Source organism: Amblyraja radiata, chromosome 29 (genome assembly GCF_010909765.2).
Source record: "Amblyraja radiata isolate CabotCenter1 chromosome 29, sAmbRad1.1.pri, whole genome shotgun sequence".
In the NCBI taxonomy this organism is placed as follows: Eukaryota; Metazoa; Chordata; class Chondrichthyes; order Rajiformes; family Rajidae; genus Amblyraja; species Amblyraja radiata.
This window is the reverse complement of record NC_045984.1, coordinates 34,203,135-34,228,077: the sequence shown is the minus strand read 5'-3', so window position 1 is coordinate 34,228,077 and position 24,943 is coordinate 34,203,135. Positions and strand designations below refer to the sequence as shown.

Below are 24,943 nucleotides of genomic sequence, written 5' to 3'. Positions count from 1 at the left end.
AGTCCCGCGGCTGAATCCGTGCTCCGCAAATGGGCCGGTTCAAACTCCGCGGCCCGGGGCGGTCGAAGCTGCCGAAGCTGCCGTCCTCCAGTCCAGCGGACGCAGCTGTAGTTGCGGGAGCTCCGGAAAACAGAACTCGAGCTCCCGATGATGTCGTCCACTGGCCCACTGGCCCGCGGCCGAGCCTCCGAGGCTCCAAAGTCGGGTCGGAAGTTGTGCCACACCGCAACCACAGCCCCGAAGTCGGCCAGGCTCGCGTTGGCAAGTCCTGGCTCTGCTCCACAGCCTCCACAGCCTCGAGGTCGGTCGCAGTTGGAGGCCGCCAGCTCCGCGATAGGCCTCAGCGCAGACGGACACGGAGACGGGGATACGGCAGGAAAAGTCGCATCCCCCCGAAGGAAGAGCCAAAAAACACACCACACCCACCCCCACACACACAGCCAAACAAACCGAAACAAACCGCAAAAACAGGACAAAATAAAACAAAAAACAGAAAAGACAAACGGACTGCAGGCGAGCCGCAGCTGCAAGGCAGCGCAGCCACTCCCATATGTTCAGCCCTGCTTGTCCCTGACATGTGGTGTCCAAAATATTAAAACATATTCCACAGTTTAGCCCAAATTTTAAAAGAAGACACCAACATGCCATGATCCCACTGTTGAATTTTCCTTATCTTAATTGCCAGAAATCCGTTGCTCCATTGGGTGCACCCTGTTCTTGTGCATCATTGCTATTTAACAAATGTCAGCGGAACAGAAATAACAAAAGATTGTTCATTTGATGGAATGTGGTATTTTTTACTCATAACACCATTTGTCTTTGACAAATAGATATGGCCAGTATCCACTTGTATGAAGGGAAATGCCACAGGATTCGCATTTCTTGCATTTGGTTTATGTTTTCTCATTCTCTCTCCAGAACGGGGTGATGAGACTAATTTCTTTATTTCAAAATCACCCACAAGCTCCTGAACCTTGGCCAAGGCTCTCCATTCTGTCATCAACCGCCTAATAAGGAGGTTTACAAATTTAGTTTCAGCACTTCAATAGTTTATTTAAAATATAACTTAATTCATGCATCATTGTGCTGGTTTCCACTGACAACCCAATCAACGTTCGGGTTTGTAGGTTAATTGGCCTCTGACCCCATGACCCTCGTGTGTCGAGAGTGGGATAACGTAGATCTAGTGTGGACGGGTGATCGATGGTCGGCGTGGACTCGATGTGTTGAAGGGTCTGTTTCCATGCTGTATCCCTAAGCTAAGCTACGCATGTAAATCTTATGTTTCCTCAGCAAATAACATCAGTGGGATTGTTGATGGAACTTTTAGCAGCTTGAGGTTGATCTGTAATGATGTCAGTCCTAAAATCGCCCACAAACCACGATACACTTCTTTATTTCGCCTGAGGTGAGGTCTTTATGTCAATGGATTCTGAATCACTGACGATTCGATTACAATCCAAATGTTCTCATCAATAAACTAAAAGAACCTGTATTTGGTGTTGAGTAATATTGACTTCTTTCTTTTGGAAATTGTCTCCTTACTCCTCAACTAACTTTTCAACTGTTACTCCATCATTGTTAACAACCTGGTCAGATATTATTCAGCTTTGCTTTACATCGAGATGTTCCCAGCTGCCTCAGTTCTTTGATTTTCCTTGCCAAGAAATGACAAAGGCACAGTGATCAACTCTAAAATGTTTTATATATATACTTGCAAAATTTTTGCTTCAGAGATTACCAATTGAGTTCAAAACTGTTAGGATTCAAAGTAAAATACAACGGTTGAATCCGATTGTGAAAATGAATGAGGAATAGAAAACAAGAGCTGATTGTGAAACAATGCAGGAGCAACAGAGTGAACAAGATTGGTTATGGGTGGACCGAACAGGGCAGATGCAATTTACTGTAATGTTTGTTAAACTATCAGCACAAAAGGCCAATCTGGACAATATGTAAATTTGAGGGAAGGTGAAAGAGACCTTCTTAGCAGAATCACTGTTTAACATCTAATCATTGCGGAGCAGAAGTTAACAAAGCCAATAAAATATTGAACCATGTGTCCAAAACAACAGAATGGAAGTCAGACACAAAAAGCTGGAGTAACTCAGTGGGTCAGGCAGCATCTCTGGAGAAAAGGAATAGGTGGCGTTTTGGGTCGAGGCCCTTCAGACATTGTGTGTTTATCAATCTACTTGTTGAGTGCTTTGTCTAATCGTCAAGCAATGGATAAAAGAGCCACAAAAACTGAACTCGTCCTTGAGATCTGATTTGTGAGAAGCAACTGGAGAAACTTAGTCCCTTTTGGTTCGATGGAAAGAATTCAAATCGAAAGGTGAGCCAAGAAAATAAATGTAAATAATCTGAAAGAGTCGGATCAGATTGTTGTAGTAGGGTTGTTGAAGGAACTTCAGCATTGATATCAAGGGATTCCCCTCCAAGTATCAATCTTTATCCTTTGGACATCCGATCATGATGGATGCAAAGATCCAGAGAAACATTCAATGAAGAATGGATGGTGCAGAAGGAATCATTATAGAAGGTGAACAAAAATGCTGGAGAAACTCAGCGGGTGAGGCAGCATCTATGGAGTGGAGGAATGGGTGACGTTTCGTGTCGAGACCCTTCTTCTTTCAGCCTGATACATTATAGAATGTGGTTTCTGAGATGTACAACAATGGGTTATCCCTTATCCCAAATTATCATTCAATATTATCTCTTTTTCAGCATTGGGCTCCAGAATGGATGTTTTTAAACATGCCGAGATATTCACTATGAGATTTCTGAAGTTCAACAAGTTAATTCATAAGTTCATGAGGCAGATTCTTGATTAGTTTGGGTGTCAGGGGTTATGGGGAGAAGGCATGAGAATGTGATTGAAAGGGAAAGATAGATCAGCCATGATTGAATGGTGGAGTAGACTTGATGAACCAAATGGCCTCATTTTGCTCCTGGACCATATGAACTTAAGAATTTTTCCTGTACCACACAGTTGATTTTCCAGATGTACCAATGGTCCATGCATGTGTAGAACCACTTTCTGCATAGACTGTAGACAAGTTCTGAATGATTATTACATCACTCTTTGGAGTAATCCATTAAAATGTCAATCTCTGCAAAATTGTTTAACATTGTTTCAGATTTTGGAATTAAATCCATGAATTGTTTGTTGGAAATATTGCCTTTATACAGCACAGATGTATTGTTATTGTTGTCTAAATAACAATATGTGGGACATTAAAAGAGAACATATTAATAAAATGTGTAAGAAAGAACTGCAGATGCTGGTTTAAATCGAAGATAGACACAAAATGCTGGAGTAACTCGGGACAGGCAGCATCTGTGGAGAGAAGGAATGAGCGATGTTTCGGGTCGAGACCCTTCTTCAGATTGATGATTAATAAAATACCTTATCTCTGCACAAAACAGGCAAATGTGACACCACTATTTCACACAACAAAATCCAGCAAATGTCAATGAGAAGAATGTCCAGTGATTCACATTCTGGTGATTTTTGTTATTGAGGGAAGTGTCAGAGCAGCTCACAGGACAGTGCAGACGGTGTCTGGGACACAGACGGTGTCTGGGACGCAGACGGTGTCTGGGATGCAGACGGTGTCTGGGACGCAGACGATGGTGGGATGCAGACGGTGACTGTGATGCAGACGGTGTCTGGGACGCAGGCGGTGTCTGGGATCCTTGATGTGCATTGGAGTGGAGCCAGATTAATGTGATTGATAGGATGAGTTGATCATTGACTGGCACTTCATCAATATTGTGATGGTACGTCAGCACGGCTTACATCCTTGTGCCTGAAACTGGTTTAAATTTGGAAGTGGGAAACAAGCTGACAGTGAATGTTTCTACTGTGTGAATTTTGCTCTCTACACATTTTTCAATCCAATTATTAAGCTTTAAATCATTTGGTGAATGACGAGTTTAGACATCAGCTATTTGCCTCCCGGACCAAGTTTAAAAGCAATCTACACTGAAAATTGCACAGAAAGTTCCCTCTGTCTTTTGGAGTCTTTGTGCCACAGTGGAGTTATAGTAACCCACAAAAAGGCAGGCATAGCTGGGGCCCATGAAGTGCCCATGGCTACACCTTTAACTCAGAGAAGTTGGTGAGGGTGACGACAAGTTCCGCCAGGTGGAGGTGAGTGTTAGTAGAGGGAAACTGTTGGGTCCCTGATTGAGAAAGACCTGGAGGACCTTGAGACCTTCCTGGTGGGGAATAGAAGTGTAGTGGGATTGGATGCCCATGGTGAAGATGCCCATGGTGAAGATGCCCATGTTGAAGACGCCCATGGTGAAGATGCCCATGTTGAAGATGCCCATGGTGAAGATGCCCATGGTGAAGATGCCCATGTTGAAGATGCCCATGTTGAAGATGCCCATGGTGAAGATGTGGCAATGGAGGCCTGGAGATTGAAGAGTTATTGAACAAGACATGGGGGCTGGGATGGAATCAAGGCATGTGGAAATGAGTTCAGTGAGGTGGAAGTGTGAAGAGTGGGGCTGGGGAATGATGAAGTTGGATGCTGTGGAGGGCAGATCGCCAGAGGTGAATATTTAGTCTCATTTTGTTGAATCCGACTTTTGCTGGTCATGTTCAGAATAGGTGGGCCATAATTGCCTGTACTTTCATCTTTAACCAACTGAACATTGGAGTGAAGCTCTTCCTAATCACTTCCTAATAGTTTCATCTTGCCATGGAGTTTTTAGTCAGCATGCTGTTGTGTGATTCATGAATGGAAATTCTTTGTTCCCTGCTCAGTGTCCATTTGGAGCACTGATTAGTTTGTTCCTTTACCAGGCACTCCTGTGACTACTTTGATTTATTCTGGCCATGACTCTGCAGAGTATGACCCTTCCCTTCCCTCAACCCACACAGTACCAATGAAAGAGCCAATGGTCAAATCTAACATAGTTTACAAGATGGAGTTGTTCTTCTTCTAATACAAAAGCAAGGTCTATTCGAACAAAAGAATGGCTCGGTGCTAAGTCTGAATGACTTTGCAAATTATATGGAGCACAATATTGAGGACAGGTTGTCTTTTTAATAAAGACATTTAGATGGAAACCTGAGTAATAACATGTACTTCTTTCAAGGCCATAAAGAAGCCAAGGTTAAAAAAAAAAATAGCTGATGCTGCAGAGATAAGTAATAAGTGTTCAAAAGGGAACTGCAGATGCTGGAATATCGAAGGTACACAAAATTGCTGGGGAAACTCAGCGGGTGCAGCAGCATCTATGGAGCGAAGGAAATAGGCGACGTTTCGCCACATCTGAAGAAGGGTTTCGGCCCGAAACGTCGCCTATTTCCTTCGCTCCATAGATGCTGCTGCACCCGCTGAGTTTCCCCAGCAATTTTGTGTACCTGAGATAAGTAATAACTTGTTATTGGATGAGCTTGATTTGAACCCAGCTTCTCCTATATTCTGAAAGGCGATAGAATCTTTCAGTCATGCCATATTCAGACTTGGTAGGTGTGTTTTACTGATAAGAAAATAGTATAACTACACTAATTCCTCTTTGTTCTGTGAGTGGAGCCCAGGGACAGACTGAGCAACGTTTGTGCTCTATGTAATTCCCGCCACTCCCGTCTGACAAATCGATTAAAGATTGGCTGGGTTTACTTTTAACCAGTTTGTCGTTGTCTGCTGTTAAGAAAGGAACTTTGACACCAAACACCACCATCAACTCATCAAACGTGCTCCTAATCTCACGACGCTACCCAACCCCATTGATTCATTTTGTCCCACAAAAGGCCCCGACCCTCAAACCATCTGATCGCTAAATGCTCCTCTCAGATCCTTCAAAGCTCCTTTGCAACTCTGAGCCCGCTAAACGAGACCACAACCTTCACTATCTCCTTCCACAGCCACTACCTTCCTTGGTGACCCAACCTCAGTTCTCTGTCTTCTTCCAACAGCTCATTTTTATCATCGAAGAAATAAATAATGGACATTTACAGTAGAGTACATTCCCATCTAATACATCAATTTGGGTGCTCTGAAAATTAGGTTTCCGAATTAAGATCTTGTCTCCAAACAGATCCAAGAGATTTCATATTGAACTGTTATGCCTGTTTATGGTATGGAGTGGATTATGGTATGGAGTGGATCATGGAATGGATCATGTGGATCATGGAATGGATCATGTGGATCATGCAATGGATCTCTTACCTTGGCTTTGGGACTAATTCCTCAGGAACTGGCGTCCAGATAGATTCTGGGGATTTCTGCTCCTTGAAACGGCCGTCAAAAATGTTGGAAATCTGCTCCATGTCGAAGGCACAGATGGCCGACCCAGGAATGCTGGAACAAACAGAGACAGATAGTGCAGTCAGTATTCTCAACAAAGTCCTCTTACATACTGTCGCACTCCCAATGTACAGGACAAACCACAAAACAATTCCCAAACTAAAGTCTCATTGTTGACCTACTTGTTCTTGAAAGCATTGACCACAAGGAGCTCAGGCTGATGACCAAATACTGGATGGGTCACAATTTGTTAAGGGTTTCAAGGAAAGTTTTCTCAAGTAATCTGAGAGAGGGGCAACATGCAACTACTGTGGGGCATGAGGCTGGGGAATGGCTGAAGTATCAATGGGCAAGAACTTTGAAACCAATGACCACCATTCTATAGTTTTAAAATAGTTATGGAAAGAAATAGGATTGGTCCACAAGTTAAAGTCCTAAATTAGGGCAAAGCACATTTTGATGGCATTAGACAGGAACTTGCAACGGTTAGCAGGCAAAGGGATATTTGGCAAGTGAGAAGCATTTAAACTTGAGATTGGGATAATTCAGGATTAAGGACATGGCTGAAGAGGGAGAGTGAGGGTCTGATCAGTAAAAAGAAGGAAATGTACGTCAGGCAATTGGGATCAGGCAAATCCCAAGGAGCACAAAGGATGTTGGAGTACACTTAAGAAAATCAAGAGAACAATAAGGAGACTTGAGATGTCCTTGGCAGATAAGGAGCAAAGGGTAACTAGGGAGGGAATGGGTCACTTTAAGAATCAGTGTGGTCATCTATGCATGCAGCCACAATAGACAGACAAGAAACTAAATGAATATGTATTTACTGTGGATAAGATCATGGATGCTAGCGAATTGGTAAAGGGAACATACTGACATTATGAAAGTGGAATTGCTGGCAGCGATGAGGTGCATAAAGGTGGAAAAGTCCTTTGGACCTGACCCAAAGTATCCCAGGACATTGTGAGAAGCAAGGAATATGCAGGAACTCCGGCAGAGTTTATTTCATTTTCCTTATTCTTGTGTGTAGTACCTGTAGATAATAAGGCAGATAATGTTGTGGCTTTATTCACAAAGGATTGCAAGGGGAAGCAAGCGAATTACAGCCCGGTGGTGGGAGGTTACTGGGGGGGGGGGGGGGTTCATGAGAGACAGGGTCATAAGAGTTTGGGGACAGACTATAGCGTTGTGCATGGGAAATCGTGGTTACGTTTTTTAAAGAGGTGACCAAGAGGATTGATGAGAGTGGGATGGCAGATATTGTCTACATGGACTTTGGCAAGGCATGTTAGGTTGGTCATATGGGAAAATGTCAAAGTTGTATGGTCCAGGAGATGAAATGGCCTCTGGGAAACACCCGTAAGGATGTGGGTGAAGGTTATAATTTGGGGGAAGTTGAGAGGACTCTGGGGAGAATGACATGAGATTAGTGTAGACGAGTTCAAACGGGTGTTTGATGCTCAGGGCAGACTCGGGTTGAGGGGCCCGTGTCCTTGCTAAGGTCCTATCTCTCACCGATCAAATGCATGTCATGTATTAATAGTGAAGAGCACACACTGAATGAATCCATGGGCTATTTCTCCATAATTGATGATGAGCCAGGATGGATCATTCTGGGAATGCTGAGTAATTTGAAACTCTAGTAAATAATTTCTGAACACAAGCTGCGAAGGGAAAAAAACAACATTCAAAATCATTGGTTCAGCTTGGATATAAAATATTTAGCTTTGATCAATATTAGATTGAGCCCCATTATGTAAGCAGTGGGATCAGGCACTTTTTCTCACAGAGAGGTGTGAGTCTGTGGAATTCTCTGCCTCAGAGGGCGGTGGAGGCCGGTTCTCTGGATGCTTTCAAGAGAGAGCTAGAATAGGCTCTTACAAATAGCGGAGTCAGGGGATATGGGGAGAAGGCAGGAACGGGGTACTGATTGTGGATGATCAGCCATGATCACATTGAATGGCGGTGCTGGCTCGAAGGGCTGAATGGCCTACTCCTGCACCTATTGTCTATTGTCAGTGGTGCTGGTATCAGGTGGCACTATCTTGATGGAAACCCAGTTCTGAAGGTGGAAATCCTTTGGCATTTCAGCCCAGCAACTTAAAACCAAAGCAGAGTAGTTATGAGCAAACCACAGGTCTGTGGATGCTGGCTGAGAACAAGCTTGACTATCTCTGCCAGAACTCAACAAGCATCAAGAAAGGAATCTGCATCTTATTCGTTTGGGTTGAAGCTGAAGTTTGGGTTAAAATGCTTTTAACTGGCTTTCTTCACAAATGCTGGGTTTGAATTAGTTTTCCCGTTAAATGGGCAATGCAGTAAACGTTGGTGAGTTTGATGATATTGGGGATAGTGGGTCACTATGTGACAACATCTGGTCTGATCCAGACTTTGTACGTAACAGAGAGAGGTGTGATAGGCACTTATTTAAAAGTTAATTCCTACTGACCTTAACGTTTAAGCTATGCAAATTACTAGCATTGCAATAAATAATGTAGATTACTGGAGTTTAAACCGGAGATGTTGTGAAGTCACAACTCTCATTGCTCACATGCACGTCAAGTATTAATGTGAAGAGCACACACTCACAAAGATCATTCCTGCTTCTATGAGAGGTACAATTTTGATCAAAACATCTACACAAATATCAGAGAGAAGTTGGAATAAATTCTTGGTAGTAAGATACAGTTTAACTGAGTTCTAAACCGTGGATTCCTGAGTCACCAAAGTGCTGGTAATGACAGGCCTGATGTCAGGAGGCCAATCCCGTCACTCCAAGATTCACTGCTGGAGACGCAGTGTGTTGACAGACACAAAGTAATCAGTGAAGTGAAACACACACCTGTGTTTCTGCTACCACTCACCTTCACTTCACTTCATCACTGACTGCATCCTTCTACTCTCTTCTGTGTAACACCATATGAGTGATTCTAGCCAGGTCACATTTATCATTTTCATAAATTGTGAAAATTAAAGGTGGTTCTTGAACAAATGCAAGAGCCTCGAGAGTCAAAGTGTGCCCTGTGAAACTGGAGTCAAATGTTCGGTGATAACACCTCTCTCTTGAAGAATATTAGTGAACCAACAAAATGTTGCCAATAATCCATTGAAATGAAAAGATATCTAGACTGTTTCATTGAAACCTTCAGTTCTTGCCACCGTGGGATTTCAGTTCACTCCCTCTCCGTTGCAGTAGCTGCATGCTCCATGAGTTTAGTCACGATGTCCCACAGCGCAGAAACTGTCCCTTCAGTCCAAATCATCCATGCCGATCAAGATGCCCCATCTAAGCTAGTCCCATTTACTGATATTTGGCCCACATCCCTCTAGACCTTTCCTACCCATGTATGCATGCACCTTTTCCAAGTGTCTTTTAAATGTTGTTACTGTACCTGCCTCAGCTACCTCCGCTGATAACTAAGTCCAAACACCGCCATCATTCTGAGTGAAAAAGTTGTCCCCCAGAATCCTATTAAATCTTTCTCTTCTCACCTTAAATCTACATCCTCTGTTTTTTGCATTCACCCTATCTATCCCCCTCATGATTTTATACACTTCTTGAAGATAATCTCATGAGCTAAAAGTCCTAGTTTACCCAATCTCTCCCGATAGCCCAGGTCCTCAAATCCTGGCTAAATCCTCACTAATCTCTGCCCTTATTCCAGCATGGCATCCTTCTTATAGTAGGGTGGCCAAAGCAGAACGCAATACTCCTACTGCAGCCTCACCAACGTCTTGTACTATGAGTTTAAGAAGGAACTGCAGATGCTGGAAAATCGAAGGTAGACAAAAATGCTGGAGAAACTCAGCGAGGCAGCATCTATGGAGCGAAGGAAATAGGCAACGTTTCGGGTCGAGACCCTTCTTCAGACACTGACAAGTTTTTGATCCATTTACATCAAAACTGTTGCTCACAATCTTAGGTATTTCAATAGACCCCTCAACCACATGCATAGGGTTAGGGTTCGGGTTAGGGCCACAGGCATAACCTGCATAGAACCATAGCGAGTATAGAGCCACTATCCCCACAATATCTCAGGAGAAATTATCTTAAGCTGAATTACACATGGATGTATCTTATGGTAAAGTACTTTCTGGTATGTGGTTACCCAGTGCAGGTTATCAAATCTTCCCTCATAATTCATCCCTTGAAGATCCATCACCTCCTTCACAGGTCAACTTGCATCATAGAATAAATGTGAGTGTTCCAGCACTGTTGACCAGTTCATCAGTACAAATGATGCAGTTTGACAGCCCCAGGGGTCAGCAGAGGATGAGGACACGACTGGTTGTTTGTGTTTAGGGGAGTGAGCTCCGCTCCTGAGAAACCAGCTGCCTAGAAAGATCTTTTGATGCACATCACACACAGAATAAAGGAATACGTGCAGATTTATTTAGAAGTACCGGGCCACAGTTCAGATGAGACAAGTTCAATATTAGGACTCCAGACAGATTGTACAAAGCATTAATTTTGTCAAGAGGATAGGCTGCAGGCCTGGCACCACATTCATCTAAGATGTAGCTAGATTCTAACATGGGAAGTTGTCGAGTTGGTCTGAAGGATGAGATCAAGTGGGGGTGAACAAGAACAGAACTATTCTAATTATTTTGTGAATCTTACATCCAACAATAGCAAAAGTCAAACTGAAAAACCAGCATCTGCAGTTCCTTCCTCAAATTGATCTACATGAATACTAAAGATGTTAAATATGATGTTAATGCTCTTGTTGAAAAGGAAGGGTTCTTTATTAGTACGGGTGTCAAGATTGGGAGGAGACAGGAGAATGGGGTCGAGGGAAAGATAGATCAGCCATGATTGAATGGCGGAGTAGATTCGATGGGCTGAATGGCCTAATTCTGCTCCTATGACATGAAAATAGCTGAAAGATGCACAAATTGCATTTATATAGTGCATATATCCCTTGTAATTAAAATTGTATTTGTTTGAAATGCTAAATGCTGTTGATCAGCATATGCTGCAAGCATAGATGTTGGACTTCTCCTTATGGAGCAGTAAGCTGTTACCCCCATAACCACTGCTGCAGCGGTTCCAGGAGGAGATTGAGATGCAGAGGAGACTCAGACAGAGGATTCTGAACCCACCCTGGCATCACCCTGAAGGCCTTCTGACAGCCTGCACTGCCAAAGGCTTTTCATCTGATACCAAGTGCCACTACTTACAGGAGCAGTTAAAGACCGGTAAAGGAATAATTAATTATTAAAAATTGAAAAAATAATACATTTAATTATTAACGCTATGTGGTGAAAAGTAATTAAACATTAATATTAGATAAAATACAAGTAAGAGAAAGTTAGTTTAACCTTTGCCTTCTCCGATGACTCATTGTGCAGTCAATGTTGACTCTGGCTGAGGGGCCAGGTCTGAAGTGCATGTGGGCCATTAGTACATGTGGATCCAGGACCAGACTGGGAGCCAGAGGTGGGAGGGGGGGGGGGGGGGTCAGGTGTGTTGGTGCCTGCCCTACAGTGTGGTTCAGTCTACACCGCATGACACAGACATGGATATATGGATTCCATTGTTCCATGAGGAACATAACATTGGTGGTTGGTGCTGAACAGCTGGCATAAGATGAGTACTTTTCAAACCATTAACTGATATTAATATTAATAGAAATATGTTTGTGCAACTTCAATTTAAATTCACAGATGATTTGATTAAGCAACTTTGAATAAAGATTAGCAGACAACACATCTGCTTTCAGGCTGTCATCTTGTTTTGTTATGTATGTAATTTCCTATAATTTAGAATAGAATATAAAGGGAGGGAAGCCAATTATTGCCACTAATATCAGATCAATTCCCAAGTAAAAGGGAGTATCCTTCAACTGACCTAACGATGCCCCTGTTCTAACAATTAAGATCTTACAGTCTGGTTCCACTAATTATTCTGTACCAGCAAGTTATGCTGCTTTAAATTATGTTTTTCTTTCAACCATCAATAAGCAATACTGAGGCTGATTTGCAAGTATAATGTGACATTTTTATAATGGAGTCAAATCAGTCATGGTAATGGCGTCCTAGACATTGGGCACTGCACCAGCATGAGAACTAATCCAGCCAAAGAATAACATTGCTGAAAATGACACAAAGTGCTGGAGTAATTCAGCGAGTGAGGCAGAACACAGATAAATTACATTTGGGTCGGGACTCTTCTTCAGACTCAGACACAGTCTGAAGAAGATCACAACTCAAAACGTCACCTATCCATGTTCTGCCTGACCCGCTGAGTTATTCCAACATTTTGTGTCCTTTTCAGTAAACCAGCATCTGCAGTTCCTTGTTTCTACAATAAAATTGCTGAGCCAGCCTATAAATGTTTGCACGCAGAGCTCTAATTTAAAGACAATGGTCTCGTTGGACAACCACACCATGAAACAGAGACAAACACATTTGGAAGTTCTTAAATCCAACTTCCAGTGAAGTGGAAATTCAGAATAGTTCTCATTCCTAACTACCATCCAGGGATAGAGTCATAGACATAGTCATAGACTCACATACAGTGTGGACACAGGGCATTTGGCCCAACTTGCCAACCCTCACCAACATGTCCCATCTACACTCGACCCACCTGCCTGTGTTTGGCCCTCTAAACCTCTAAACCTGTCCTATCCATTTACCTGTCTAATTGCTTCTTAAATGTTGCGATAGTCCCTGCCTCAACTACCTCCTCCGGCAGCTCATTCCATACACCCACCACCCGTTGCGTGAAAAAGTTACCCATCAGATTCCTATAAGATCTGTGCCATAACTCAGGTTGCTAATCCACCCAGATTATGCTGGAGGTTCCTGGCAAGAAAAATTAAACTTGTTGATACTACCATGAACAATCTTGGAGAGAGAGTGAATAACATTTCTTCCAAGACATTTATTTGGTTGTGACAAAATGTTGGGGATTCATTGAAAGAGCTGTTGGACTGGTTGAGCCAGATGGATATAGGAAGCTTCATGATTTGGACATCACTAGTTGGAAGGACTATGTGTCAGCAGGTCCTATGGGGAATTGCCGTGGTGATCAGGACTCAATACCTTGGTTCACAAAATGTGTAGGAGGTAACTCCAGAGATGCTGCCTGTGGTCCTGAGTTGCTGCAGCATTTTGTGTCTACCTTGTCTCACAAACAAGGATGACCTTTGGGGCAAGACACTGAAGACTAAACAGCGTTAATAGCACTGATCCCAACACAGGAATCAAATTGGGGGGTTGATGAGGGCAACAATATTTATTAAAAAATGATGATAAAAATCAATTTGGTCCCTTTGCATTCTCATGAAGTAATGACAAATATTTTTACCTTACTTCTCCTGCATTCAGCATAAAAGTTTGGTTGCAAGACACTCTCTATTTCTACTTTGTTATCTATAATGGCTTTGTATCTGCACTAATAACATTCTAATGTTTCACAAGTGCACATTTCAGCTGAAACTACTCGATGTTTCTGTGCAGCCAGGGTGAAAAATGTAGCAGACAAGGTATAAAAAGAATTGCCTTGCCAGTTAAGGACATGTGGAGATTTAAATGAAAGTTGGTGTCAAAGCTGATTAATTTCCCCATTGGTACACATCTTCCATGCATTGAAATCTGTTTCCCACTGTCACACTAATTGAAATCCGTTAATTTTAATGACTTTGTCTCTCACCACACCTTGCTGCCAATAAACCAGGTGTGACAGGTAAATGTACCTGAACATATTACTCCTGCAATAAGGGAAGATCAATTGAAGCTACCATGATCTTGTTCAGCAGATAATATGAGACAGATGTGGTGAGGTGCAGCATTTGATGCTCTGGTTATATTGGCTGTGACCAAGTTGCAGGGAATTCCTGACATAGAATAGAATAGAATAGAATAGAATAGAATAGAATCTTTATTTGCCACGCGACCAGGGTTGGTGGTATTTGGGTTCGGTACATGAGGGTACACTGCTTTAGTCACATTAACACTAATAACAACACAGATCACAGTAATAAAGTGCATCCATACCACATCACAAATCCCAAATCTCACCAACAATACATAATGAAAAAGAACAGACAAAGACCATAGACAAGACACTGTATACATCAAAAGTCCTTAGTATTGTCTGTTATTGGAGGGAATCGAGTGTTCTTATTGCTGAGGGGAAGAAACTGTTTTTAAAGCGGGTGGATTTTGTAGCAAGTGACCTGAGGCGCCTCCCTGAAGGGAGAGACTGGAAAAGGTGGTTTGCTGGATGGGAGGGGTCCGAGATGATCTTTATTGCCTGTTTTGAGGTACGTTGGAGGTAAATGGAATGGATTGAGGGGAGGGGGGAGTTGATGATCCTGGAGGCCTTGGAGACAATGCGCTGTATTCTGTGTAGTGAGTGACTGTCAGTGTTTCCGTACCAGACTGTGATTGAGGAGGTGATGATGCTTTCAATGATGGATTGATAAAAACGGACCAGGAGGTGTTTGTGGACTCTGAACCTTTTGAGCTGTCTGAGGAAGTATAGGCGTTGTTGTCCTTTCTTGATGATGTGGTCTGCGTTGATGTGCCATTTTAGATTATTGCAGATATAGGTGCCCAGAAACTTGAATGAGTTTGTGGAGGTTATGGGATGGGAGTTGACATGGACCGGGGGTTTGGGGTTTTGTTTGCGTCTGAAATCTATGACGATTTCTAAGGTTTTTGAAGTATTAAGCTGGAGGTTGTTGTCTGCGCACCATTTGACTGCGCTGTCGATTGTTTGATGGTATTGTGCTTCACTGTTGTCTGAGATGAGGCCAATTATTGTTGTGTCGTCTGCATATTTGAAAATTTTGACTGAGCTGCATTGGGATGTGAGGTTGTTGGTGTAAAGTGAGAAGAGCTGAGGTGACAGAACGCACCCTTGAGGGGCTCCTGTGTTGAGAGTCAGAGGGCTGGAAAGTTTTTCACCTATCTTGACTCTTTGCTGTCTGTTTGTCGTGTGAATATAAAATAATCCCCTTCCATTCAGGCATCTATGGTAACCTTTTTACCTCTTCTAACACGTTTAGTAAGATCTTCCCAGCACTAACTTCATTGAGGTAAAGTGGGATCATGGATATCCCTGCCTTCAGTTCTTCACACAGCAAGGTGATTCACAAACAGACAAGAGCTTACATTGGGCGGCATGATGGCACAGCGCTAGAGTTGCCAGAGACCCGGATTCCATCCTGACTATGGGTGCTGTCTGTATGGAGTTTGTACGTTCTCCCAGTGACCACGTGGGTTTTCTCCGGGTGCTCCGGTTTCCTCCCACACTCCAAAGACGTGCAGGTTTGTAGGTTAATGGGCTTCTGTACAATGTAAATTGTCCCCAGTGTGTAGGGTAGTGTTAGTGTGCGGGTTAATCGCTGGTAAGCACAGACTCTGTGGGCCGAAGGGCCTGTTTCCATGCTGTATCTGTAAAGTCTAAAGCTAAAATCACACACAGATTGTGAATGATCTGGTGATGCTCACTATCAGAAGAAAGAAGACACATTGGTAGGAGATCCAGAACACAATACCTTTCCAATTAATGTCATAATTAGTCTTATTCTCAACAAGAACTGTACCCGCTATGAGCGCAGGAGGTTCTGAGAAACAACAGGTCAATGGAGCCTCATCTTCCAAATATCAGACCCACAATAACAGCCCCCTCTGACAACATGGTCGAATGTTCTCATCTTCTCTTGCCAAGCAGCTCAGTGCCTTCCCATTCACAGTGGCTCTTTGACAGGGCATCTTATTTACCATCCTGAGCGTTTATTCTCTCCATCACAGTTGCAGTTTCTGCAGTTTGTCCAAATTCACAATTGATCCCCAAGGCGCTGTGGGCAAGAGTTGTGCACGTTCTCCAGTATAGTGTGATTGGGAAATGTAGACTGGTCCTCCATTGTCCCAGGTGAGATTACTAAATCCTGCGGCATCACCACACTGTGGGAGTGTTTTCATCACATGGACTGTACAGGTTACAATGGATGGCCCACCACCAGGTTATAAAAAGAAACATCCCATGGTCAGAGATCTCATCCTGGAACTCAATGCTTAACCTGCCTCATACAAGCCTATCACCAGTTGACAGCCAGCTTTACTGTGGAAGATTTACTGTGGAAGAGTCCCGCGGCAGATGCCAAAAGAGCATGACAATTTGTGTAGACAATCTGAGAGGTATAAACAAAAATACCAGAAACACCACAATTCTAATTATCTAATTATACAATACATTAATTTTATGGCCAGGTGTGAAAATTTGTGTTGGAGTTTTGAGAAACAAAATCTGAAGATGTTCTACTGACATGTCATCTTGCTACAGGTAAATAGTTCTGATAAGATGGTAAATGAATAGATGCTCTACAACTTGTTTCAACAGTGGAGCAACATGTTAGATCATTATCAGCAGCTTCCATTAGCACTGTCCAATGTTACATTAAAATGTGACAAACATATTTGATTCATTATATTACATATGGCCAAGGAGAATATCACATTTTTTACTAGCCAATTAAGTACACATCTTAGCAATGACAGAATATCATTAAGGAGAGGATTCATTTTTTTCTATTTTAATTAAGAAATGAGAAACTGCATCATTTACTGCAGATCCTTGATGCTTGTGCACAGAAAATAAATCAGAATGAAGAAGAATAAATGGGAAAGTGGAAGCAGTGCTTTATTTTTGGAGGTAGATTTTGCCAATTTATGCTTTCAGTTTTCAGTCATGAATTTGGGGAAAATGTTCCAGAAGCCCACATTTGGACATTCCTCACAAATGTTCTGACTTTCATAAATGGCCTAAATGAACAAAAGGTAGTATACATATGGAAATATCCACCATGTAGTCATTAATACCTGATGAAAGGAGACACAAAATGCTGGAGTAACTCAGCGGGACAGGTAGCATCTCTGGAGAGAAGGAATAGGTGACTTTTCGGGTCGAGACCCTTCTTCCTCATTCAACCTCGGCCACTGCCCTTCAACAAAGAATTGGGATTAAGATGATCATCCTATCCCATGTTGATGGGGCCGAGTGGCCTACTCCACCTTCTAATTTCTCCTGTTGTTACAAGAGAGAATTTGGATGGAAGGCCATGTTGAGTTGGGTGAAGATGGGTGAGAGGAGGCATATTTGAGACATGAGTGCCACCACAGAGTAGAGGGGCTGAATGCCCCATTTTAATGCTGTGGCCTCAAAGTAACATCCATGCCTACAATAGAAGTGCCAAAGGCCACTATTCCCATTGTTCCTGGTCATCTTTATTCTAATCTCACTCACTGTGCTATGGGAGGCCAGGACATAATAGAAGAAGGGTCTCGACCCGAAACATCACCCATTCCTTCTCTCCAGAGAAGCTGCCTGTCCCGCTGAGTTACTCCAGTATTTTGTGTCTATCTTCGGTTTAAACCAGGATCTGCAGTTCCTTCTTACACATAATTGATAGAGAATAGTTTAACATTCTGGTTCCAGCAAGCTGTGCAGTTTCTACAGATTAGGCAGCCAGGGTCAGACTGACATATTTATCTTGCAAACCACTTGCTTACGGGGAGAAAATTCAATTCAAATTACCTGCTGACACACTAGTCTCGTTATGTCACCTTTAGCTCAATAGTCCCATCAATATACTCAGCAGCTCAAGTCCACTGTACTCAATGGAATATTTTGAAAGCGCCTCATTAAATAACCCCACGGTTTGCTCCGACAACGCATTCGAGAATTTCGTGAATGCAGCAAATTTAGCTTTATTTTAGTTTAAAGTTGCATTGACTGTAACCTTGACAAAACTACACCTCTGTATCCTCACATATTTCTGATTTCCTCGTTCAATGTCTGCTGTGAAATATACAGCAAACAGGCATCCACTGCCATTCACCATCCCAGTGAACTATGGAGAAGGCAGGAGAATGGGGTTAGGAGGGAGAGATTGATCAGCTATGATTGAATGGCAGAGTAGACTCTGATGGGTCAAATGGCCTCATTTTACTCCTATCACTTATGAATTTATGAACTGTGAATTATAAAGATTGTATGGAGAACACCTTCATCAATTTGCTGATCTTCATCTTGTGAATGTGCGTTCTTTTGCCAGACTCCAGCCAAAAGGACCATCCGTTCAGAGCAATCTGTGAAACCTGACCATGATTGTCTGTGATGTAGACTGTTCTATTCACCAGGACCCTTCTAGATTCTGGCAATCTCCACTGCACAGCCTTTAACCTTATCGTTCCCCAGCCCTGCGCTGACAGTTTCAATCTCCTTGACAAAGTGAAGAAGGATCTCGATCCGAAACTTTGCCTGTCCATTCCCTTCAAAGATGCAGCCTGACCCACTGAGTTGAAGCGGCCTTTTCACGGGGCGACTTGACGCAAGAGTTAACCGGAGTTTAACATCGTGGGAACCTCGTGCGATAACAGTGCGGCATTTGTGGACCACCGTGGACCACCGTAGCGCTAACGGCAGGTCATCGTGTAACTTGGTCACTCGGGAGAAAATTCAAGAAAGTTTGAATTTCTCCAAGAGTGACTTGTACACTTGTGGTTGAGTATTGCAACATTATATGAACGTAGTGGCCAGTGCGATATCCGTAATAACTCTTGCGGGTACCGTGGGAACTCCTGCGAACGGTGAACCCGGAAGCTGGACAGAGGGGACAGAAGGTGAGTAAAAATTATCTTATGTGGGATTGAATTTAAAAAATAAATAAAAATAAAGATTTGCATCCGCATATGGACATCAACTTATTCATGAGTTATGTTAATGAGATTCAAGAAAATAACTATAATCTTTAAAAGGGACTTTAAAAGGGACTTTACTGAAAGGTTACGCATTTTTATGGTCCGTGAGAAATTTTTCACATGTACTTCTTTGAGAGATACAGGTCGGAGTCCTCGGGTCCAGGGGTCCGGAACGCTACCTATCAATGTTGTACAGAGACCCGTGTAAGGAGTGAACTGTACATGCTGGTTTAAACCGAAGACAGACACAAAATGCTGGAGTAAGCGAGTCAAGCAGCATCTCTGGAGAAAAAAAGCTGATGTTTCGGGACGAGACACATCTTCAGACTCAATTCCGATTAGGCTGTCTGAAGAAGGGTTCCGGTGTTGGGGGAGTCCAGAACCAGGGTCCCAGTTTTACAGTCTACCGTGGGAACTCTTTAACTCAGTAAAGTAAAGTAGCCTTTATTGTCATATCAGCGCACAGGCAGCAGTTGACTGTTGCCCTATTCAGTTTCCCAGGGGGTCGGGACGGGACTGAAGTTGGGAGAGAAAGGTGGGGGAGTCGAGGGAGAGGAGGGGGAGACAGATGGGGGTGTCTTCATTTACTGACGGCGGGTGTCTGTCACTGAAACAGGCAGGTGAGATTTCACATCCACCTTGTGTGTGCCTCTCTCTCTCTCTCCCTCCCTCTTACACAGGCTGAGAGACTCTGCCTCTGTGAGTGTACGTCTCTTTCTCCCCCTCTCCCACACACAGTAAGACCGAGGTACTGTGCTCAGTCCATCTGTGTCTCCCACATACACAGTAAAATATGTCTCCAAATGAGCCAATTCAACCAAGGGAGGATATATATAGTGTGTGAAAAAAAAAGTTACATCATTTGTGTCACGTGTAGTTCACGATGTTCATTCAAGATTTAACGGGAATGCTCGGGAAACGGACAAGTCACTCGCACAAATAGCAGAAATGCCGAGTACCGTGGGAACTCTTTATCTACTGCCGTTATATCGTGCGAGACTCGTGCTGGACCACGACCTCTTCACTCTGGTGACATCTTGCGTCAACTCGCCCCGTGAAAAGGCCGCTTTACTCCAGTCTCTCGTGTCCCCACTGGGAACAGATTAGATTGTTCAGCATCACAGAGTCATGCTGTTTATGTTGGCTTAAACCAGTTGGAAAAAGATCTGACTGTCCCTGACATTGAGAATTATGTCTAATCTAATTAATATATATATATATATATTTTAAATTACTCAGGTTATTTCAATAATAAACGTTTACATGAAGACACTTAATCCAAAACATGTCAACGACCTTACATCTTTTGTCCCTGCAGCCATTACACTCCATACAAATGACTGGACTCATTATCCTGCGCTGGGCTTAACCTCATGCCCATTCACCAGAAGGTTCCCAGCCCAACAGTGGACAGCTCCAGCTCTCCGTACTCTGCTGAGAACCATTGGTATTTTACACCAAGTTGCTGCTCAGTAACGCAACATCTTCCTACTCCAATTGGAATGCATGCATTGATGGGCCGAATGGTCTAATTCTGTTCCTATAATTTACAATGTCGGCACGTTTCATAATCTTACTCTAATTCCTGATTGGGTGGCATGTGTGTGATGAATTAATGTAAACTTTTGTCTTGCTATCATCTCCTATATGCATAACTTCCCACAAATTCCAAAGGTTTGCCTTTGATATTTATCTTGTAGAGAGTCATAGTGATACGGCGTGGAAACTGGCCCTTTGGCCCAACTTGTCCACACCGGCTAACAATGTCCCGGCTACACTAGTCCCACTTGCCTGTGCTTGGTCCATATCCCTCCAAACATGTCCTATCCATGTACCTGTCTAACCGTTTTTTAAACATGGGATAGTCCGAGCCTCAACCACCTCCTCTGGCAGCTCATTCCATACACCCACCAACCTTTGTGTGGAAATCCGTGTTAAATCGTTCCCCATTCACCTTGAACCTATGTCCTCTGGTCCTCGATTCCCCAACTCTGGGCAAAAGACTCTGTGCATCTACCCGATCTATTCCTCTCATGGTTTTGTATACCTTGCTAAGATCTCCCCTCATCCTCCTACGCTCCATGGAATAGAGGCCCAGCCTACCCAACCTTAGCTTATAGCTCACATCCTCTAGTCCTGGCAACATCCTTGTAAATCTTTTCTGAACCCTTTCAAGTTTGACAATATATTTCCCATAACATGGTGCCCAGAACTGAATATTCTAAATGCGGTCTCACCAACATCTTATACAACTGCAACATAACTTCCCAACTTCTATACTCAATACTCTGACTGATGAAGGCCAATGTGACAAAAGCCTTTTTGACCACCTACGACTCGACCTTCAAGGAACCTGTACTCCTAGATCCCTCTTCTCTACAACACTACCCAGAGGCCTACCCTTTACTGTGTAGGTCCTGCCCTTGTTCGACATCCCAAAATGCAATACTTTGTCATGATAAAATGTTCATTCATTTATCTTAATTATCTAAAGTTATTGGTTCAAAATTCAGTTTGATTTGTTGAAGTCATCATCCAGTTTGCGATCAATAAATAAGATATTTTGTACTGTGGCTTGGGGTTCTCCAGCGACTGGGACAGAGAGGAACAGCTCTCTTCAGAGTTGCCCCAGACGTTGGGTGACATGGTAAACAAAGCCCATCCATGTCCGTGACTCGGTGAGTCTGAGAAACCAAAACTGTGACATCCCCTGTAAATTACAGAGCTGACAGACTGCAGCCGGAGAAAGTCAGAAGGAACTGTGTCTAAGGATGGACCCTGGACATAAATAGCTGGCGCCTGCCCACTTGTGTGGATACAAGCAGCCTGGGTAGACTAAATGTGCAGGAAAGAGCAGCAGATGCTGGTTTAAATCGAAGATAGACATAAAATGCTGGAGTAACTCAGTGGGACAGGCAGCAGCTCTGGAGAGAGCCTGGTAGACAATCTGTGCTTCTCCATCATCATAGAATATTCACAGCTCTCTCAGAAACGCAGCGATTTTCTCAATCCTTGCTGACAGACGGTTACAAAGATGAGTAATAGCAGCGTGCATTGGAAAGGCTCAAACGCTAAACATAGAATTCAGGCTCCCCTACCGTGTGTTAAAAATAACTGGGATTAGCGGCAGATGTAGATGTCAAGGTCCACGTTGACAAGATCTCTTTATCTAACATCGCTGAACAAACTGCTCAGCAGAGACCTTCTCTCTCCCAGTCTGAACCTGACAAATATTTGAATGTTTATTGTGCCCTGGCATCATTGCAGACAGAGGAGAATGATATGATGTTTGGCATTGCATTGTTTCAGGATGAAGGGGTTCAGGGCTTGGTGCATAATCTGCACTGAATACTATAAACACAAACTGATCTGAATTTACATAAGAAGGTGAACTTCTCACTGAGAGTGTGTTTGCACTTACTTCAGTCTCTGAAGATTCAAGTAATATTGATTCAAGTTATGTAGTGTAGCGGCACCTACTGGTGCCTTGGGGCATCACGAACCCTCGCTCTTGGCTGGCGCAGTCATGTGATGGCGGGAGTGTTTTCGCAGACTTTTGTATAAATTCATTCAAGCTCCAACCTGTTAGAAGGAGCTTCGTATTTTTGGCTGTTCTGAACGCGTTTGAGTAAATCACTTTATTGTCGTTCAAAATAAAGAATCTTGCTTTACTCAATCGACTCGACTCGCCAAAGTGGTGACCCCGTCAGTCCGGTCATTTATTCGGACTTCGACCATGCAAGCCGCCGCTAACCCCAACGCCAAGCTCCCCCAGCCAAATGCTGTGGGCCTGAAACTGCCCGTTTTCTGGGCGGGGCAGCCTCAAGTGTGGTTCACCCACATTGAGGTCCAATTCCAACTTAGAAATGTCGTTGCGGACACCACCCGATATTTCTACGTGGGTCGGGGCACTTAGCCAAGAGACGGCCACCTGGTTGCTGCCCCACCTGTAGGATCCTACAGCAATTGGCAAGTACGAGGGCCTCAAGGCCCTGCTGCTCCGCACGTTTGGGCTCAGCAGCTGCGATCGCACCGCCGCCTGCTCCACATAGACGGCCTCGGAGATTGGAAGCCATTCGCACTCATGAGTGAGATGCTCGCTCTGATGGACGGCCACCGGTTTGAGCAGGCCTTCCTAGAGCAGATGCCCGACGACATCCGCCTGCTCCTCGCTGGATCGGACTTCGCCGACCCCCTGCAGCTTTTTTTCCAAGGTGGACCTGGTCCGCGGCTAGTTCCGGCTAGTTCCCTCGGCCGCTCACCATCAAGGGGCAGCAGGAGTTTGTCGGCATGGTGAACTTTTACCATTGTTTCATGCCGGAGGCTGCCAGGGTCATGTGGCCTTTGTTTCAGTGCTCGCTGGTAAACCACAGGACCTCGTGTGGACAGCCGAGGCCGTGGCTGCGTTCGATGGTGTGAAGGAGGCGTTGGCCAAAGCCACCATGCAGGTACACCCACGGGACGCTGCTCCGACGGCCCTCATGGTAGACGCCTCTGACACGGCTGTTGGAGGGTAGCTCGAGTAGCTCATCGATGGCTGCTGGCCTTTTTCAGCCGTCATCTGCGGCCCCCGGAGCGCAGTTACAGCGCCTTCGACCGGGACCTCCTCGCCCTGTACCTGGCTGTTGACGGCCTTCACTGACCACAAGCCCCTGACGTTCGCCTTGGCCAAGATGTCTGACCCCTGGTCTGCCCGGGTGCAGCGGCACCTGGCGTTCGTGTCTGAATTCACCACGGGCGTCCAGCACGTGGCCGGTAAGCTCAACATGGTTGCCGATACTCTGTCCTACCCTGCCCTCCTGGCTGTGGTGGCGTCGCGACTTTCCTGTTGGATGTCGGGGGCAAGGAGGAGATCGTCTCGGTCGCTCGCCTCAAGCACGCCCACCTGGATGTCGATAGCCCGGTGGTGGAGGCTCAACCCCGGCGTAGAGGCCGTCCGCTGGTCATTCCGGTGGCACCTGTTGTGCATGTTTCCCCTGCACCGTTACCGTTTCCTGGCTCTGTTTCACCGGTCCCACTTGTATCGCCCGTCCTGTCCCTTGTGTCCACTCGGTCCGGTTCCCCGCTCGGTTCTGTACCTCGGGTTCTGGGGGGGGGGGGGGTCCGGTAGCGGCACCTAGTGGTGGCCTGGGGCATCACAAACCCTCGATATTGGCTGGAGCGGGAATGTTTTCGTGGGCTTTTGTATAGCATTCATTCAAACTCCACCCTGTTAGAAGGAGCTTCGTATTTTCTGCTGTTCTAAACAGCCAGATCGCTTTATTGTCGCTCAAAATAAAGAATCTTACTTTACTCAATCGACTGGACTCACCAAAGTAGCGACCACGACCTTTTGTCATTACATTGCACAGTAAAGTAAAAGGGTACAAGGTCTCTGTACAATTTTGTAACCATTTTTACGTTGTTGCCTACATCAGCTACACATGATCATGACCCTACATGGGATGTGGCCCAGTCCATCACTCACACTAGACTCCCCACCAGTGACTCCATCCACGTGCCTGGGAAAAGCAGCCAACATCATCAAAGATCTGTCCCAACCCAGTTATTCCTTCTCCCTGCTCCCATTAGACAGAAGGTACAGAAACATGAGAGTGTGCACCTCCAGACATAGGAACAGCTTCTTCCCCTCTGTTGTCAGGCTTCTGAACGTCCGAGTCACCTCTACCCCATTGTGGACATTGGACTTTGTCTCTGGAACTGATGCACTACAATGCTGAGAACTATATTCTGCACTCTATCTTCCCCTTTGCTCTGACTGTTGTATTTGTGTTTGACTTGATTGTATTTAAGTACGGTTGGTGAAGGAAGGAACTGCAGCTGCTGGTGAGTCTGATCTGGTTGGATAGTTTGCAACAGACTGTACCTCGATACATGTGACAATAATAAACCTAAACCTAAAAGATACAAATCAAATCGTCTTTTGATCAAAGAGTCCAATGAGTTATGATCTTATTGAGATA

At 44.2% G+C, this 24,943-nt stretch overlaps 1 protein-coding gene across 5 annotated transcripts in view; it reads right to left on the bottom strand.

Moving 5' to 3' along the window:
• The window catches only part of sema6b (semaphorin 6B), a 328,957-nt gene that overhangs the window by 25,064 nt on the left and 278,950 nt on the right, over nucleotides 1-24,943 (bottom strand). For all 5 annotated transcript variants that reach the window (XM_033047265.1, XM_033047264.1, XM_033047266.1 and 2 more), the window contains one exon: nucleotides 6,189-6,320. In XM_033047265.1, coding sequence (XP_032903156.1) covers nucleotides 6,189-6,320 — 132 coding nt within the window. The remainder of the gene's footprint in view (nucleotides 1-6,188; nucleotides 6,321-24,943) is intronic.